The 18139-nt window shown below is 38.3% G+C and overlaps 1 protein-coding gene across 6 annotated transcripts in view; it reads right to left on the bottom strand.

Moving 5' to 3' along the window:
* Positions 1-3017: 3017 nt before the first annotated feature.
* VEPH1 (ventricular zone expressed PH domain containing 1) overlaps positions 3018-18139 on the bottom strand; it is a 244302-nt gene continuing 229180 nt past the window's right edge. For all 6 annotated transcript variants that reach the window (XM_073023493.1, XM_008008592.3, XM_008008589.3 and 3 more), the window contains 2 exons: positions 9148-9284; positions 3018-4649 (listed from right to left, as the gene is read on the bottom strand). In XM_073023493.1, the coding sequence (XP_072879594.1) occupies positions 4413-4649; positions 9148-9284 (374 nt within the window). In that variant the 3' untranslated portion in view covers positions 3018-4412. The remainder of the gene's footprint in view (positions 4650-9147; positions 9285-18139) is intronic.

Here is an 18139-nt window from a genome sequence, read left to right as displayed (position 1 = left end):
TCTAAAAATTTAGGTTTTGGGAACTGGAAATCCTTATTAGGGCATTTGAACCATGGTCTTTATTTGTCTGCAATGCACTTTGAATTGAGCTCACATATTCTCTCACCTTATCTCACAATTGTTTCCTAAAGTGGATAATGCTTCCTTAAACATGTAATCTTTATTTATGTCTGAGAAAAAGTCATCACCACAGACAGGTTTGTGGGTGCCTATGGAAATTAGGTGAGTTGAAGATGACTCAGTAAATGCCCCTTGACATCACCAGCTAAGGATTTTCTAGAAAGCTCAGTATTAGAAAAGTATTGAATATTTGTTTTTACCAAACTCCAGGTTCTCGAGAAATAGCTCAATGAGCTTCTCATACATAAACATTTATATATCCAATGCTATCTGGGAGGGAAAAAGAACAAAAATTAAAATGAAAACCACTTCAATTTCTATCCATGATTATAATTTTATTTGTACCAACATATTTAAAAGTTTAAGCATGTTTAGGAAAGTGGTTTCTTCTTAGATCAGGATCAGAAATGGCAGCTCTCTTGGGAAAGACCGGTCTGTGGTAAACTCACCAGCAACCAGGGTGGAAGTGCCAGAAATATTCGCGGGAAGCTGATGATTCTGAAATTCCTAGTGTGATTCTGAACCCAGGAGAATTTACTTACATTTGGAATTACTGCATCATGGAATGAAACCAGAAAGTTCATTATTTATACTTCACACATTCACTTTTTTTTAAAGATCTGGCTCAAAGGCACTGAGAGTTATGTTCTAGATTAGAGGCATCCAGTTAATTAAATCACAAAGACTTTGTAGCAAGTAGTAAAAATAATTCTTTCCGCACAAATTGAGCTGAGGGGGCCATTCTTTTCTTTTTCAGGCCAAGCATTCAACATAGCCACTGTTTTACCACAAGCTCTCTGCTATGAAAGGTTTAAGCACACTGTTGGCATTCAAATTGTTAATAGCTAATGCAACGTCACCTAATACTTTGTTAGTGTTTGTCTGTTACCAGTTGTTCCTAATTGACTAAAACAGAGTTATTCACTGACTCTTAAGAATGGAGTGGTAGGTTTTAAAAGAATATTTAGAGAATCATTTACAACTATACTCCTTCTCATCCTTTTCCTGCCCAACTTCACAGGAGTTGTCCATCTAATCCAAGGTGAGTCCCCTATCTATACCGTGAATGTATACATCAAAATTAAATTTACCATCTGCCTTACCCCTCAAACTGCTGCTTCTGATTTTTCTATTTCAGTGAATATCACCATCATCATCTACCAAGTTTCCCAAGCAAGCACCTAGGGATCAGTAGAAACTCTTTCCTTTCCATTGCCATACTCCAACTCCATCCAATCCACCAGTGTTCTGTCCATTTTCCTAAACCAGTATTTTTCCTGCTTGTTCATTTATCTCTATGTCCTTTGCTACTACATGAGTCCAGGTCCTCACTACCTTAGAAGAGCCTCCCAAATGGTCTCCCTGCTACAATTTTTGATATTCTTATAATCCATTCTCTACCACTATTAAGATAATCTTTCTAAATGCACCTCTGCTCAAAACTTTTTAATCGTGCTTCATCATCTTATTTAATTTTTTTTCTTTTTTTATCTTTATTGCTGCCACAGAAATTAATGCCTCATCATGTAAAGGAAAAAGTTTAGACCCTTGGCTTGGAAACTGTGGTCCCGCAGGCCTTTTCAGCATCACTCTGAACCATTTTCCATACACCCCTTATGTTTCAACCCTAGGGAAAAACTTACATTTTGCAAATGGACCATGTTCCTTCTCCCTCTTTTGCATTTGCAGCGTGGTTCACTCTACTGACCATTTGCTCCTTGTTTGCCCACAGCAATCCTACTAGTTCTTTGAGACTAGCTCATTTTCTATCACCTCTGGGAAGAAGTGAGGGAGTCCATTCTGAGTTTAAAGTTGCTTACAATGGTGCCTTCTCTTGTGTTTCCCCAGGACCCTGTGCATACCTTCATCAAGGCACTTGCCATGTAGTACTTACATTTCTGTCATATGTATGTCCCTTTCACTAAACTTTAAATCCCTTGAAGAGAAAAGCTGTGTCTTTTATCTTTGTATCCACAGGCCAAACATGACAACTGTTGCTTAGTAGGTGCTCAGTTAATTGCTGCAAAATAAAGGAGTTTTAATCCTTTCCTATCACTTCTAGAAACTTTACTCAAGCAAAGTAACTTTTTTCCTCTTTCTTTCTGTATTTTTAATTCCTTCATCTTTCCCTTCTTACTCATCTTAAAAAGAACAAGAAAATACTTGCTCCATCTTAACCCCTTCATCGTAGCCCCATTTTGTTGAAAAAATAGTCCATTTATTGCTTTAAACTCCTAACCTCCCATTGACTCTTCAGCCTACTAAAATGTAATGTTTACTCCCTCACTCCAATGGAATTGTTCTTACCAATGACACCAATTGCTTCCTGATTGTGAAAGTCAGGTTTTATCCTAAGTGATTACTCTTCAGGATTTCAAATTGTTGCCCTGTCTGTTTTTTCTGAAAAATCCTTATTAATTTGGCTTTTGTGCCATCATTTCCCCTGGTCTACATCATCTCTGAACACTAATCAGCTACACCAGCTGCCTTTACTTAAATGCTGGTGTCTCAAGGAACCCTTATTAATTCTTTTGTGTTGTTATTCTCTCTGGGTAATTTCATCTAATTTTGCATCTTTGGCGACTACCTATATATCCAGTGATCCTGAATTTTGACCTCCAGAACTCTATTTCCAATGTGTAATAAATTCTGTGACTCACAATACCCTCAAACTTTACTTGTTAAAATGGAATTGTTTCCTTTCGCAAACATGGTCTCTTTTATAGTTCCTATCCTAGTAAGTTAGCAGGAGGGTCAAGGTGTTGACCATTCATAGTATTTCTCTAGGTTTCTATACTAGACAATATAATAAATACATTTCAAGGAAAAAGTGATCCCTTGTATGTAGCCCAACTTAGCTTTTGTATTAGTTATCACTGCATAACAAATCACCACAATTTAGATTTAAAACAGCATACATTTATTATCTGAAAGTTTCTGTGGGTCAGGAGTCCAAGCGTGGTTTAGCTGGGTCCTCTGCTTGGAGTTTCACAAAGCTGCAACCAAGGTGTTGGCTGGGGCTGGGCATTTATCTGAGGTTCAGATGCTTCTTCCAAGATCACATGGTTGTTGACAAAACTAATTTCCTTGCAGCCGTAGAGCTCATGGCAGCTGGCTTATTTAAGGCTAATAGGAGAGAGAGTCTCTGACTTGTTTACCCCCTTTTAAAGGACTAGTCTGATTAAGTCAGGCCCACCCAGGGGGGTCTCTTTGATTAACTCAAAGTCAACTGATTAGAAACCTTATGTATATCTGCAACTTCTCTTCACTTTTGCTATATAATGTAACATAATTATGGGAGAGATGACCTCATCACTTTTGCCATGTTCTGTTGGTTAGAAGTAGGTTACATGTCCCACCAAAACTCAGTGGGGAAGAGGATTATACTAAGGCATGGATCATTGAGAATCACTCCAGCATTCTGTCTATCATAGTGTAATTATATATCTATGTAGTGAGAAAACAGATATTTGTAATTTGGAGGTATTAAAAGGTTGAATACAAAGAAAAAATTATAGAACTTTAAAGTCTTAATTTTAATGGAGATGGCACATTATTTTGAAGATAGAGAAAATGGCTTTCTATCCTTTTTCTTTATTACACTTAGTGCCTTGGGCAGGATATATGTCCCAGCATCTAAACTGTAGATTATATAAAATGATCTTAAAGGGAATAATTAAATAATTCTGAAAGACAAGTATTTAATGACATAACTGGCTTGAGAACCATTTTACCATGTGTTAGCCTCATTTGTAGTACGAATGGATCATGTAATTACATGTCTATAAGTAAGTTATATGGTTTTTCTCAGTGTACATTAGTTCAATGTTTCTAATGGTTTTTTTTTTAAATTTTTCTTTTAATACCTTTGACAGACTGTGATTTTCATCAGAAGTGCTAATCTTTCCTCAGGACGGATAGTTCAGGCATCTTTTCTCATAGTTTTAAATGCTGTTTTCTCATAGTTTTAAATGACATATCCACAGAGGTTCTTTTATCAGTGACTTTTCCCTTCCTGGCCCCACACTGTCTGAGGGCATACTCTCTAGCTCCTTTTATTTTATTTTATTTTTGTAGGCATCAGATATATTCTGAAGTCAATACTAAAGCTGTTAGAGTATGACATTTACTAAGAATCCTGCCATTTTAGGCCCTTCTTCTTAAAGGACAAGAATTCCACTGGTATTTAGTAAAAAACAACATGGCTTGGTAAATTTAGCTCTTTTTCTTGACATTGGCATTGATAATACAATGCCTGTGGTGTGTAGTTGTTGTGGCTGACTTGTAAATCCCTACAGATATGTGGTTACTTCTCTACTTTCCCTCTCTTTGGCTTGGGCAACTGCCACATTGATGCACTGGAGCCATTCTTCTGCATTCTTCTCATCCTTGGCCTTAAAGACATAGGTTTTATTGTCTGTGAAGATTTCGAAAGCCCGGGGGAGAGAGCGGTCCCTGCGTTTCTTGGCCACAGCTTTCACACTCTGTACTTTGCTGAGTTCTATTGGGCAGTCGTCAGGGTCATCTTTCTGAAAGGCATGGGAAGAAAAGAATATGGGCTGGCTGTTACTGTAGGCAAAGATCTCTGGCTACTGGAGAATTTTCTAAGAGGGCCAGAATACTTTCATTTTTTATAGCTCAAGACCTTTGTTATTTTGGGTGCTAAGGCCTCAGAATCATTAGAATAACTGAAGGAGTGAGCAACTGGGCCTTTGTTAGAGTATCATAAGTTGACACAAGATAACTAATTTATAGAATATTATTATAAAGCGGGATTTGGGAAAAATTCAGAGTTCTTTCATTTTCTATTAACGTTATATTAATAGAGCAAGGTGCAATGGTACAATTCGGAGTGCTATTAACTTATAATTTTGGGTAGTTTGGGAGGCATGAAATTGAATTTTCCTTTGTGCTACCTCTGAGAAAGATTTTGCCAAACCTTAATTGAATAGAGAGGTTTCCAGTGTTCCCATAGACCAAACTGTTTTTGAAACTCTCTGCAGCTTTGGAAGCATGCTTTGTCTACAAACAGTAAAGGAAGGAATATTTAATGATATTACATTCACCTTTTATTAAAGCAAAAATTTAAGGATCTCTACAATACTAAGGTCATCACCTGGGCTAAGACGAATAATTTTAAGGGGTCAGATATTTCTCTGAAGCAATTTCAGGTCTTTGATATGAATACATTTTGTCTACTAAAGAAAGTACCTGTGGTTGAGAAGTTTGTCAACTCTCCTTGCCCACCTCTCCTGTTGCAATCACCCTCCTTTTACTTTGCAGTGAAAAAGCAATCTCTTCACTCATCCCATACTTTCTATGATGTTTTGTCCAATGTAAAAAAAAAAATCTCAGAAGCACCAAATAGAAAAGCAGTTCCAACTATTGACATCAGGGAAGTATCCATCAGCCAAGGCAATGCAATCACTCTTCATCTATTTCATTATGAGGTGCATTTTCAATAATATTTCAATTTTTAATGTTTAATAATTATTAAGCTTGGCATTACACTTATGTATTTTCATGAAGGATGTAACTTTTTGAAAAGATAACTGAGTCAGAAAAAATCACACTTGGAGACGGATGGTCACGAGAAATTCAAACAATCAAATTTCAATTTATACATACAGTTTTACTCAGTGAAAAATGAAATGCCATTCAGGATAAAATGCTGTGATAGAGGTAGAACAGAAACATGATTTCAAAAAAAAAAAAAAGAAAAAGAGAAACAATGTGGACATTTCTATATAAAAAAGAGTTAATTTGTGTATTAAAGAATAGTGTTAGGTGTTAAACTGCTATGGTATTTTAATCCAGTGGTTACATTTAATGGAGAGATGTAATCCTTTTGTTTTAAAATGTCAATATTTACAATTCAACAGAAATTACAGTCCTGGGCAAATGTTAAACTTATGTTAAAAGTGTTGCTGCAACTTAAAATGTTGCAAGGTATTACATAGATTGTTCAAACTTCTTTTAGGGTACACAGGATACAGTTTGAAGACATACACATTAGTCAATACTTTGCTAGCCTAATTTGGTTTACAGTAAGTATCTGACAGTAATAAAATTGCCTTTCTTTGAAGCAGTGCATAGAACAGAGATTGATAAGAAAATAAAAAGTTACCATAGTAATTTAAAGATGGACTGTGAATCAACTGAGACAGTAATAGACAGAAAGTCAAAGGACACTATTGCCTAGCTGGTTGGTAGAGATCAAGGTCTTAAAAATGCAAAAGTGAAAGATTAGAGTCTTCCATTAGAGTCTTTCAACCTCAGCTCTCATTTTAAAATGCACATTTCTTTCATTTAAAAGGGGCCCTTTTACAAGGACCTGAAGCTTCTGCAGGACTGTTGACCACTGGTAGGTTATTGTTTCCCTGGCGATTAGAAGTATTTTGCCTTCATGCTATATTAAATTATTTCCCACTATTTGAGCTGCAAGTTTTGTCAGAGTTATGGAATGTCAGACCATTATTTCCTGATAAACATGTCAAACGAGTTATTATAATAATTATAAAATTGTGTTTTCTTTAAACCTTATTAAAAAGCCATGAATCAGAAAGTATAAAGGTCATTATTTGAGTTCAGAAAAACATTCTTATAGATTGACTCTGCTTTGTCTTAAGGGATCTGGAAAATTACTATGTCTTCATTTCAATTCTTGATTTCTTGAATAAAAACAGAAAATTCAGATAGTCATTTTAAACACTTTAAACATGCTTTAGTGTGAACCTATGCTAAAAAAAAGTTTCTTTAAATTTCCAATAACTGTCTAAATTGAACTGCCCTTTCAAAAAGATGTTCAGCCTCAGAAAAGTCCATCTGTATATGTTATAATACACACAGATGAGGAAAGTAACATGAGTACACAGTAGGTATCACAAAAAAAATTTTTCTCATTCAAAAAGTTAACAGAAGTCTTATTAATTAAAAGAACACTGGTCAGAATTTGCCATAATTCAAATACATGGTATTTGATTCCTGTCGATTAAAATGTTCAAGTAAGTCTTTTTTTTTTTTTTTTTTTTGAGACGGAGTCTCGCTCTGTCGCCCAGGCTGGAGTGCAGTGGCCGGATCTCAGTTCACTGCAAGCTCCGCCTCCCGGGTTCCCGCCATTCTCCTGCCTCAGTCTCCCGAGTAGCTGGGACTACAGGCGCCCGCCACCATGCCCGGCTAATTTTTTGTATTTTTAGTAGAGACGGGGTTTCACCGTGTTAGCCAGGATGATCTCGATCTCCTGACCTCGTGATCCGCCGGCCTTGGCCTCCCAAAGTGCTGGGATTACAGGCGTGAGCCACTGTGCCCGGCCTCAAGTAAGTTTTATAATGAGGTCTCTAAAGACATAGTGCATATGGCCCAGAATGAATTATAATTTTTAACTAATTTACCACTTTTCATTAATTAATTCAGACAGTTTGGTTTATGTGATGGTTAAATTTATGTGTCAACTTGACTGGGCTAATGGGTACCCAGACAGCTGGGAAAGCATTATTTCTGTATGTGTCTGTGAGGTGTTTCTGGAAGAGGCTGGCATTTGAATTAGTGGACTGAGTGAAGAAGATCCACACTCACCATTGTGGGTGGGCATCATCCAATCTATTGGGGATCTGGATAGAATAAAAAGTTGGAGGAAAGATAAATTTGCTCTTTCTTCTTGAGCTGAGACATGCATTCTCTCTTGCCTGTGGACATCAGAGCTCCTGGTTTTGGGGCCTTCAGATTCTGGGACTTACATCCCTCCCCGCAGCTCACCTCCACATCCAGGTTCTCAGGCCTTTGGCCTTGGACTGGGAGTTATATCATTGACTCCCTTAATTTTCTGGCCTTAGGACACAGACTGAGTTACACCACCAGTTTTCCTGGTTCTCCAGCTTGCACACAACATATCATGGAACTTCTCACTCCCCATAATTTCATGAGCCAATTCCCACAGTAAATCTCTTATATGTCTTTATATATCCTATTGGTTCTGTTTCTATGGAGTGCCCTGGTGAGTTCAGTTTGCCACTGGCTCTGTATTTTAAGTATACATGGGAAGCAGTAAACTCATTTAAGAACATGCTTTGGTGAAACACTGCCTGATCTTGACCTCAGTTATACCCTTTCTCACCTTATTAGCTTTGTCCTTGGACAATCCAATCAGGTTCTTTGACTCAGTTTCCTCATCTGTAAAATGGCAATAATAGCAGTGGTGGCCTAATAGGATTATTTTGAGGAGTATTTGAGGCAATCCAAGGTGTTGCATAGTAAGCACTAAAAAAATGCTAGTCATTATGATTATTTTTTAAAATACTCAAGAAGTAGGTCAAGATTTGATTCCTCTTGATCCTGAATCAGTAGAGTTTAATGATACATAGAACCAATTTGAAAAGAGGATAACTTTGCATTATTGATTGGAATAGAATGCTACTTCAGAGATTTCCCACTGAAAATTCACAATACAAATAATTACTGAGCATCTTATTCAAATGGAAAATTATATTAAATATTTATTAGTTTAATCACAATTCTACTATATTCATTAACTGAATATTAAATAGATGAAAGACAGTAATATTTTAATCAGAATTAAACTTTGTTGACTATAAAAAGTACCTAAAGTAAATCAGCCTCCATTCTTTCCTCCTTGCCTATGTCCTCCTTTTTTGGACCCCCACTTCCAATTATAAACTATATTTATAAAAAATTAGAGCCAATATCATAAGTCATGAGTTTGTGTACATGGTCCACAAGGAAACAAAGGGCACGGTGTCTGAGTCAAGACCTAGTAGTCCCTCTGCAGTTCAACTAAAACAACTAAAGTCAACTAAAACAAGCTTCCATAATAAACTGGAAGGGGACAGTGAACCAACTAACATAGCAATAAACAGACTAGACACAGACATATATGAGAAAACAATGCTGTAAGATGGTGAAATGGAGATGGAAAAAGTATCAGAGTTTAAACTTAAGACAAAATGTCTAGCTATTGGTGGAGATCAAGACCTTAAAAATGCAAGTGTAAAAGATGATGGAGGCACTTACAGACTTTCCTTTTTGAAACAGAAGTTGATTTCCAGCCAGTGTAAAATAGCGTGTTTTCCACCTTTTGATGAACTTCCATCTGACTTGCTTCTCTTTAAGTTTTCCTTCGATGAGAGGCTGGCCATCTTGATTTACAACTGTTGAAGGTAGCAGAATAATCATGCCATGTATTTTCCATTATGTACTGGGTAAGTGATCAAAAGTCAGAACTGTACAGTGTGCCAGAACCCAGTTAGCATATCTGGAAAGTAGGCTAATAAATTATGAATTTGGTTAACCTTTCCTCCTTTGTCCCTAAAAGAATGCACAATTCAGATATGACAATGGAAAACTGTTGAAAGCCCTCATTGACATTTTCAAAAGGAATTGGCTCACACAAAGAACATCTGGTTAACAGTATTGAAAGTTTGTCTGGATATTTAGCTTTCTGTGCTTAGTTTCTTTGTTTCATGGTGCTCCATTTCTAATGTTGGAATGACCAAATTAATTTGAAATAGTTTGAAATTTTGGCACAAAGTATCTAGTATGCCATAAGCTTCATTTTGATTTTGCCAGTAACTAGGTAATAAAAAACAAATTTCCATGCTTTATGACACATGAACTGCTGGAAATATAGCTTTATAAATAATCATAAACCCAAGTATATTTAGCTATTTGGCAGCAAAAGTCAATGCAGCACTCCAAAAGACATGTTTCCTAAAGCCATAACACTAAGCTGCAAAGGCAAACTTACCCAACTCTTGTACATGCTGTTCTCACTCTCTGGAACACACATACTCTCTTTCCCCTCTCTGTACTCCCATCTTCACCTAGTCAACAACTGATCACTTCACATTTCAACTTAAATGTTGCTTCATTTGGAAAGCCCTCTCCAAATCCAGATGAGGGTGGCTTTCCCCCATAAGTTCTCATGGCACATAGCATGTTCCTTATATATCAGGGATTATCATTTTTAGATAGATATTAGTGCTTATCTGATTAATATCTTTCTGTCTCATTCAGTTGGAAGCTCCACAAGGGCAGGGTCTTGGCTTTGTTCACTGTTGAATCACCAAGCATCTAACATGGTGCCTGGCAAATAGTAGGAAGTCTATAAATATTTGTTGACTGAATGGACTAATTTTACACTGAAGCAGAGTGTGTATGATTACAAATGATCATAGAATTAGAAGATCCATTGCAATGTCAGAGTTTAGATGCTGAACTGAAGAATTTTATTCCTTTTACCAACAGCATAAGATTCACTCTTCAAATTCAGATGAAAGCATCTGATTTCGGCAAGAAGGGGACAATGGAAAGCTCAATCTGTAGTAGGACAATATTTATTTGTATATATTTATCTTCAATTTTCATAGCACCTTGAAAGCAATAAAATTTGTTCCATCACTTTGGAAAAATTCTGGACAGCGCCTGTTTGACCATATGAACACAACCTGCCCTTTGTACACTACCATTTCTTTTTTCTAATATAGGTCTAATAATTGCCGCACAGGATTGCTCACCTTTTACAGAGCATTTTCAGGATAAAAATAATAAAATGTATAGTTTTCTTTTCTTTTCTTTTTTTAGAAAGTCTACTCTGTCACCCAGGCTGGAGTGCAGCGGCAAGATCTCAGCTCACTGCAACCTCCACCTCTCAGGCTCAAGTGATTCCCCTGCCTCAGTCTCCTGAGTAGCTGAGATTGCAGGCAATCGCCACCATGCTCAGCTAAATTTTTGTATTTTTAGTAGAGATGGGGTTTCACCATGTTGGCCAGGCTGGTCTCAAACTCCTGGCCTCAGGTAATCCATCCGCCCCGGCCTCCCAAAGTGCTGGGATTATAGGTGTGAGCCACCATGCCCAGCCGAAATGTAGAGTTTTCATAAGCAAAGTACTATTAAGGCTATTTTTTTTTTTGGATAACTATTCCATTGGCTGTTCCATTGTCAACTCCAAATTAAGGCTAAAAACTGGACAGGCGCGGTGGCTCATTCCTGTAATCCCAGCACTTTGGGAGGCTGAGGTGGGTGGATCACCTAGGTCAGGAGTTTGAGACAAGCCTGGCCAACTTGGCGAAACCCCATCTCTACCAAAAATACAAAAATTAGCTGGGTGTAATCCCAGCTATTTGGGAGGTTAGGCAGGAGAATCACTCGAGCCCAGGAGGTGGAGGTTGCAGTGAGCTGAGATCATGTCACTGCACTCCAGGCCGGGCAACAGAGTGAAACTCCGTCTCAAAAAACAAACAAACAAACACTGAAAATACATATCAAATCTATTGTAAGATAGTGATAAGGGCTATGATGAAAATAGAATAGGGAGTAAGTGACTTGGGGACTTGCTGTGCATGCATGCATTTCAGTGGTCAGGAAAGAGCTTAGATGTTCAAGGTGACATTTGATCTGAGACCTCAGTAATGAGACCTCCAATCTTTTGAGAAGCTCTAGTGGAGGCTACTAACGAGCATAGCAGAGGCAAAAGAAAGCAGGAACTCATGAAGTATAAATTTACAATTAATATCAAGAAAAAAATTTCAGAGTTCTGCTTTGCTTTGATAGAAATTGTCTGACATAGAGCATTCTTAAAACTAGTAATACTCTTTGCAAATTTAAATTTTCCATAAACATAGTGGTTTCCTTTGTGCAACCACATCTACAGAGACTTCAGTTAAAGCGCTTAGGGTACTGTGTCTCCCCCGGGGTTACCTGTTCCTTGAGAGCAGGAACAGCCTTAACACAGTGCCTGCTGGGCTAGAAGGCTCAGTAAATGTTTATTAACAGTGCACCGTTGAGTCATAAAGGGTTCAGCAGCCTAGCTGGGATGAGGAAAGAAGGTTTCAAGAGGTGATCCAAGGGGGGAAAAAGGGGAAAAATAAGTAAAAACAAATAACAAAAACAAAATACCAAAGCTGAAATTAATTTTAAAAATTTTAAAACACCCATTTTTCACATTTTCAAGTGAGAGAACATGGTAATCTAATTGTAATGTTCGAGGATTTTTAATATTAACTCAGAAGATTTAGATTTGAATCTTCTAAACTACAATTTTCTAATCAGCAAGAGAAAATAATAATGCCGCCCCCTTCCCCTTTAAAAAGGGATTCTGGGAGGTCAAAAATCAAAAGAAAGAAATTTATGTGAGGATATGAGGTAAATAGCAAAGCACAAGGCACTGTTTCTGCCTCACCCCAGTCCCACTTCTAGGAAAGACTTTACTTTACAGTTTGTGATCACTGCTTTCTTGCCATGAATTTTTTTTTTTTTTTTTTTTTTTTTGTCCTAAGACAGGGTGTCACTCTGTCACTCAGGCTGGAGTGCAGTGGTGAGATTTTGGGTTACTGCAACCTTTGCTTCCCAGGCTCAGGTGATCCTCCCACCTCAGCCTCCTGAGTAGCTGGGACCACAGGTGCGCACCACCACAGCTGGCTAATTTTTTTTGTACTTTTTGTATAGACAGGGTTTCATCATGTTGCTCAGGCTGGTACTATGGTTTTAATGACAAGATGATTTAATGTAATGCCATTTAATAATGATACATTTTTCCTGTCTCACTCTTTCATATTTACTCAAAAAACATTTGAAATAATTATGATATCTGAGATGATTTGAAATAATGATTGACTTAGGTAAAATTTAAGTACATGGATCCTTTTGGATTTGACATAGAGGGTTATCTACCTTATTTTTTCTCAAGGCAGATCCAAATGTTTCGCTTGAAGAGTTATGTGTGACCAAAGTTTACAAGGAACACTTGGCAAAATTGTTGGAGTCCTTAAAGACATGGGTGAATGGGATATAATTACTATGATGAGACAGTCAAGACAGAATGATAGGCTTACTAACAACAAAGGATGAAGGACTTCAGAGACAAGCCAGGAAGCAAATACTTTTCACTGTAGCCCAGTGAAAATCAGCCCTATGGGGAAAAATCCATGGAAACGGTTTTAGGAAGGAAATGTTAGCAGAACTTTAAAGTAGCTGAATGTGAGGCCCCACATTTAGGTATTAGTCAGTTTCAGAGAAGTCACTAAAAGCGAGGCAATTTGGAGTTGTGAGATTAATTTAAAAAGAATTTCAAGAAACAAAACAAAATTTTTCTAATATCCCATATCTTTAAAAACTTTTTTTTTTTTTTTTTTTTTTTTTTTTTTTTTTTTTTGCTATTATATCTAACATATGCATGACTGGGGACGTGTCATTCTAAAGGTCTGTTGCCCATAGTATGTCCTTTGAAGCAAGTCATTTAGATATGATATCACAGCCTCTTCACAGCTACATCAAGAAACCATTTTTTCTAAGACTATCATATTCCATTTAAAAAATATCATGTGGAGTGATACTATCAGGGTATGATCATGTATCATCTAAAATAATCTTGTTTGCATGTAGAACATAGAGGATATTCAAACACGTCCTTACTTTCCAATTAACACATTATTTCATTTAAAGCACCACAACTTGGCCAAGTGTGGTGGCTCATCCCTGTAATCCCAGTGCTTTCGGAGGCTGAGACAGAGGGTTCATTTGAGGCCACGAGTTGAGACCAGGAGTTTGTGACCAGGCTGAGCAACATAGCGAGACCTTGTCTCTATAAAAAATAAAATAAAATAATTAGCTGGGCATGGTGGCATGCACCTGTAGTCCCAGGTACTCAGAGGGGTGGAGGGGTGCAGAGGTGGGGGGATCGCTTGAGCCTCAGAGGTCAAAGGGTGCAGTGAGCTATGATCATGCCACTGCACTCCAGCCTGGGAGACAGAGTGAAATGCCATCTCTTAAAAAAACAAAGCAAAACAAAACACCAAAAACAAAGCATCACAATTTGGTTAGGACATTCTCTACTAACATGGATCTGTTTATTTTTTAAAATATCGACTGGCTATAAAAGCTATGGGTTATTAAATTGAATTTTGTAGTGCAATTGGAACGCAAAGTGTTACTGTGTTTGTCAACGTAAAAGTTTTTCAGAATGCTAATACAAATGTTCATATGTTAATTGTATCCCTTTTCTGCACCAAGTTAAAAATATTTGTTGCTAAAAAAAATGAATTTTGAAGGGGTTGATCTTATTCAACATGAAGTTGATGAATAAGTATAATAATAACAGGTCTCCCAGAGCTGAGAAGATCCACAGCAGGAAGAATGAAAAATAAAGAATATTCATCTGCTCATTTGTCAACCATCCATCCACCCTATATGTATTTTCAAGCACAGATAAGCTGTAAGGCACTATATTTGGATCTGAGGGGTTATAAAATCACCCTCACAGGGAGCTTTAATTTATTATCTAGGAAAGGTATAGCATTTTACAAATTCTACTGCTCAGTGTAGGGTTTGGCAAGTGCTACCGAGAAGTATAAGCCACGTGTTACAGCATTTGAAGAGCAGAAATTCCACTTCTAGTTGAGACAAGGTGACATGAGAGCTGGGACCCTCATGAAGAAGAGAGAATTTTCCAGATAGAGTATGGAAAAGGATCAGATAGAATTTTCCAGATAGAGTGGTAGCAAGGTAGGTGTGTGAGGAAAAACACACAAAAGAACCTAAGAAGCTGGAAGAATCAACAAACTCAGAAACAAGTGTGTAAAGCAGGTGCTCTCAAACAGTCATGGGCTGAGGGGTGAAGGGAGAAGTCAATTCAAGGCTTTCTAGGTGTAAGATCCAGGAAAGAGAGTGTGTAACAGTCACAGAGAGGTCATATAGTGGACTTCATGGGAAAGTTTTTCTGAAGCCCCATTAGAAAGGACTAAGAAGGGGCCTAGAGCCTGTGAGGGTCCAGCCAGCCCAGGCATGAAGCCTCATGGGCCCCAGATGGGATCGGTGATGTGTCATGCAGGGTCTTGGCAGGAAACAGATGGCATCTTAAGCTGAGCAATTGAGGAGAGTTAATAGAGTTAATAGATTGTTTACTTAGAAGTGGGCAAGGTGTAGGAAAAGCGCCATGGTATTCTGGGGCCAGTAACCATGCAGGCCTAACACCCCTCTGCCTGAAGAGGAAAGGGTAGAGAACAGTTAGGACTCAGTGGGAGACCGGTATGGAGAGCACCATTTGATGACAGCTGTGGCCTGGAATAGAGGACACTGTCGACCCTCAGTGTCCCAGCAGGGAGGCAGCCAGCAAATCAATAACTCAACCTCACTCTCCTCCCTCCCTCTGCTTACAGGTGTCCCCAGTCATGGAAGGTACCTGAATACCAGAGCTAAAGGAGCCTATTGAAACAATCACTACATGGCAGCCTGTGGGACATGCAGCTGGGCAGAAGAGATGGAGAACAGAAGCAATCAGGCACAGATTATATATCAAATTCAACAAAGTTCAGATATACGAGGGAACTTCAAAAGTTCATTAAAAAATGGAATTAGAAGATAAAAATAAAAAGTGGAAACTATTTCTCAACATAAGCTCCATCGAGTTCAAGACACTTTGGTAAGTGGTAATATCAGCCATTTAGTCTGTCATTAAAGAGCTAAGGTCCTGGAAATTTAACCATGTCGATGCAGTCTTTTTAACATTATTAACTGAAGCAAAGTAAGTGCTCTTTGAAGATTTTTTAAGATTAGGAAAGAAAAAGTCAGAAGGAGTCAAATCAGGACTGTAAGGTGGATGCCTAATAATTTTCCGTGGAAACTCTCACAAAATCGCCCTTGTTTGATGAGAAGAACAAGCAGGAGCATTGTTGTAGTGGACAAGGACTCTCTAGTAAAGCTTTCCTGTGTGTTTGTCTCTTTTCTTTTCCCTCCCTCTCTCTCTCTCTCTCTCTTTCTCTCTTTCTCTCTTTCTCTCTTTCTCTCTCTTTCTCTCTTTCTCTCTTTCTCTCTTTCTCTCTTTCCTTCCTTCCTTCCTTCCTTCCTTCCTTCCTTCCTTCCTTCCTTCCTTCCTTCCTTCCTTCCTTCCTTCCCTCCCTCCCTCCCTCCCTCCCTCCCTCCCTCCCTCCCTCCCTCCCTCCTCCCTTCCTTCCTTCCTTCCTTCCCTTCTTTCTTTCTTTCTTTCTTTCTTTCTTTCTTTCTTTCTTTCTTTCTTTCTTTCTTTCTTTCTTCTTTCTTTCTTTCCTTTTCTTTCTTTTTCTTTCTTTCTTTTCTTTTTTCTCCTTCCTTCTTTCTTTCCTTCCTTCCTTCCTTCCTTCCTTCCTTCCTTCCTTCCTTCCTTCCTTCCTTCCTTCCTTCCTTCCTTTTCTTTCCTTCTCTCTCTTTCTTTTTCTTTCTCCCCTTCTTTTTATCTCAGGGTCTCACTCTGTCACCCAAGCTGAAGTGCAGTGACACAATCATGGCTCACTGCAGCTTCCACCTCCTGGGCTCAAGCGATTTTCTCACCTTGGACTCCCTAGTAGCTGTCACCACATCTGGCTGGTTTTTAAATTTTTTATTTTTGTAGAAATGGGGTTTGGCCATGTTGCCCTTGGTTCTCAAACTCCTGGGCTCAAGCAATCTGCCCATCTCAGCTTCCCAAAGTACTAGGATTACAGGCATGAGCCCCTATGCCCAGCCCCGGGTGTTTTTCTGCTAAAACTTTTGCTAGCTTTCTCAAAACACTCTCATAATAAGCAGATGTTGTCATTCTTTGGCCCTTTAGAAAGACAACAAGCAAAATGCCTCAAGCATCCCAAAACACTTGCCATGACCTTTCTTCTTGACAGATCTGCTTTTGTTTTGACTAGACCAAAGTATTTATGCCTACAACTTGCCAGTGTGCAGGTAGTTTGTACTACAGGCATGGTGGTGATTGCCTTGTTATGGAGGAAGGGTAGAAAGGCATTAAAGGGGGAAAACTCCTAAAGGGTCCAAAGAATAGAGAAAAATCCTTTTATGTCCTGGTGGTGGAATTGACTAGAAATGAATGAGATGCCTCCAGTGGTTTCTTCTCAGTTAATAAGAGAATTTAGTATTCATGTTATTCTTGTCATGGAAGACTGAGTTCCACTTTTTATTAACACCCTTTGCCATTCATTGATTCTCCCATTCTTCTATTCAAAATGCCTTTATGGTTACCACACACTAGGCGCATGCCAGGTAAAGGGGATATAAACACAAATATGACAGTCTCAATCATTGAGATGCAGAGAAATGCAGTAAGCAAGTGACTACAGAGTGGGATAAGTACCAGGCTAGATCCGTGCACAGGGTCTAACTGGAACACACTGAGAGACACTTATTCTAAACTGGGGCATACAAAGCAGAAAAGTTTCCTAGAGTAGATGCTGTATGGGCTGAATTCTCAGTGACAAGTTGCAGCTATGAAGACAAAGGGAGGAAGATCATTGAGTCAAAAAAAGAAATAAAAAAGAAAAAAAGTTCATAGCAAAGGGCCAAAGCTGAGGAAGGGAGGCATAAAATGTATTCTGGGAACTGTAACTAATTCTGGGAGGGAGCAGGGTGGGAGAGAAGAGGCAAGAGATGAGGTGTGAGAATCAGAGAGACCAATCCTAAAGAGCCTTGGGCACCACGCAGAGTGGAATGTAATGCTTTGTAATGTGACATAATGAAAAAAATCTTGTGTAGTCACAGACCTCTTTTATTTCAAGAGCACAAGAGTTCAATAATTCACCTTCTATCTTGTTTTAAGATTTGTTGCAATTCTGAATGTCTTTAACCAATTATAATTTATTCAACCAGTGTGCTGAATGCCATGTTTACTCTTTATTATAATAGATCACATGAGACTGTACCAATGACTTTGTCTAGTGTAGGCTTATGGTTTATACAGTAAGAGCATTGTCTTTGGAGGCAGACCTCAGTGGAAGTCCAGAATCTGCCACTTACCAGCTGACTGATCCAGGACAAGCTATTTGACATCACTGAGCTTCCCTTTCCTACTCCCTAGAGTTATACTTAACACAACACAAATGGCTGTGGGGGTTTTCTACTCAAGCCATGCATCCCCAAGAGGATTACATGCACCATAGATGAAGGCACATAAAAGTGCCACAACAGTTGACAGTAGTCTTGCTTAGCTGAGACCTGGTCACAATAATGGATCAATAAATAGTAGCTACTGTCATCATGATTGACATCATGGATC

Source organism: Chlorocebus sabaeus, chromosome 15 (assembly GCF_047675955.1).
Source record: "Chlorocebus sabaeus isolate Y175 chromosome 15, mChlSab1.0.hap1, whole genome shotgun sequence".
In the NCBI taxonomy this organism is placed as follows: Eukaryota; Metazoa; Chordata; class Mammalia; order Primates; family Cercopithecidae; genus Chlorocebus; species Chlorocebus sabaeus.
The sequence above is the reverse complement of the archived record's forward strand: the minus strand, read 5'-3'. Positions and strand labels throughout refer to the sequence as shown.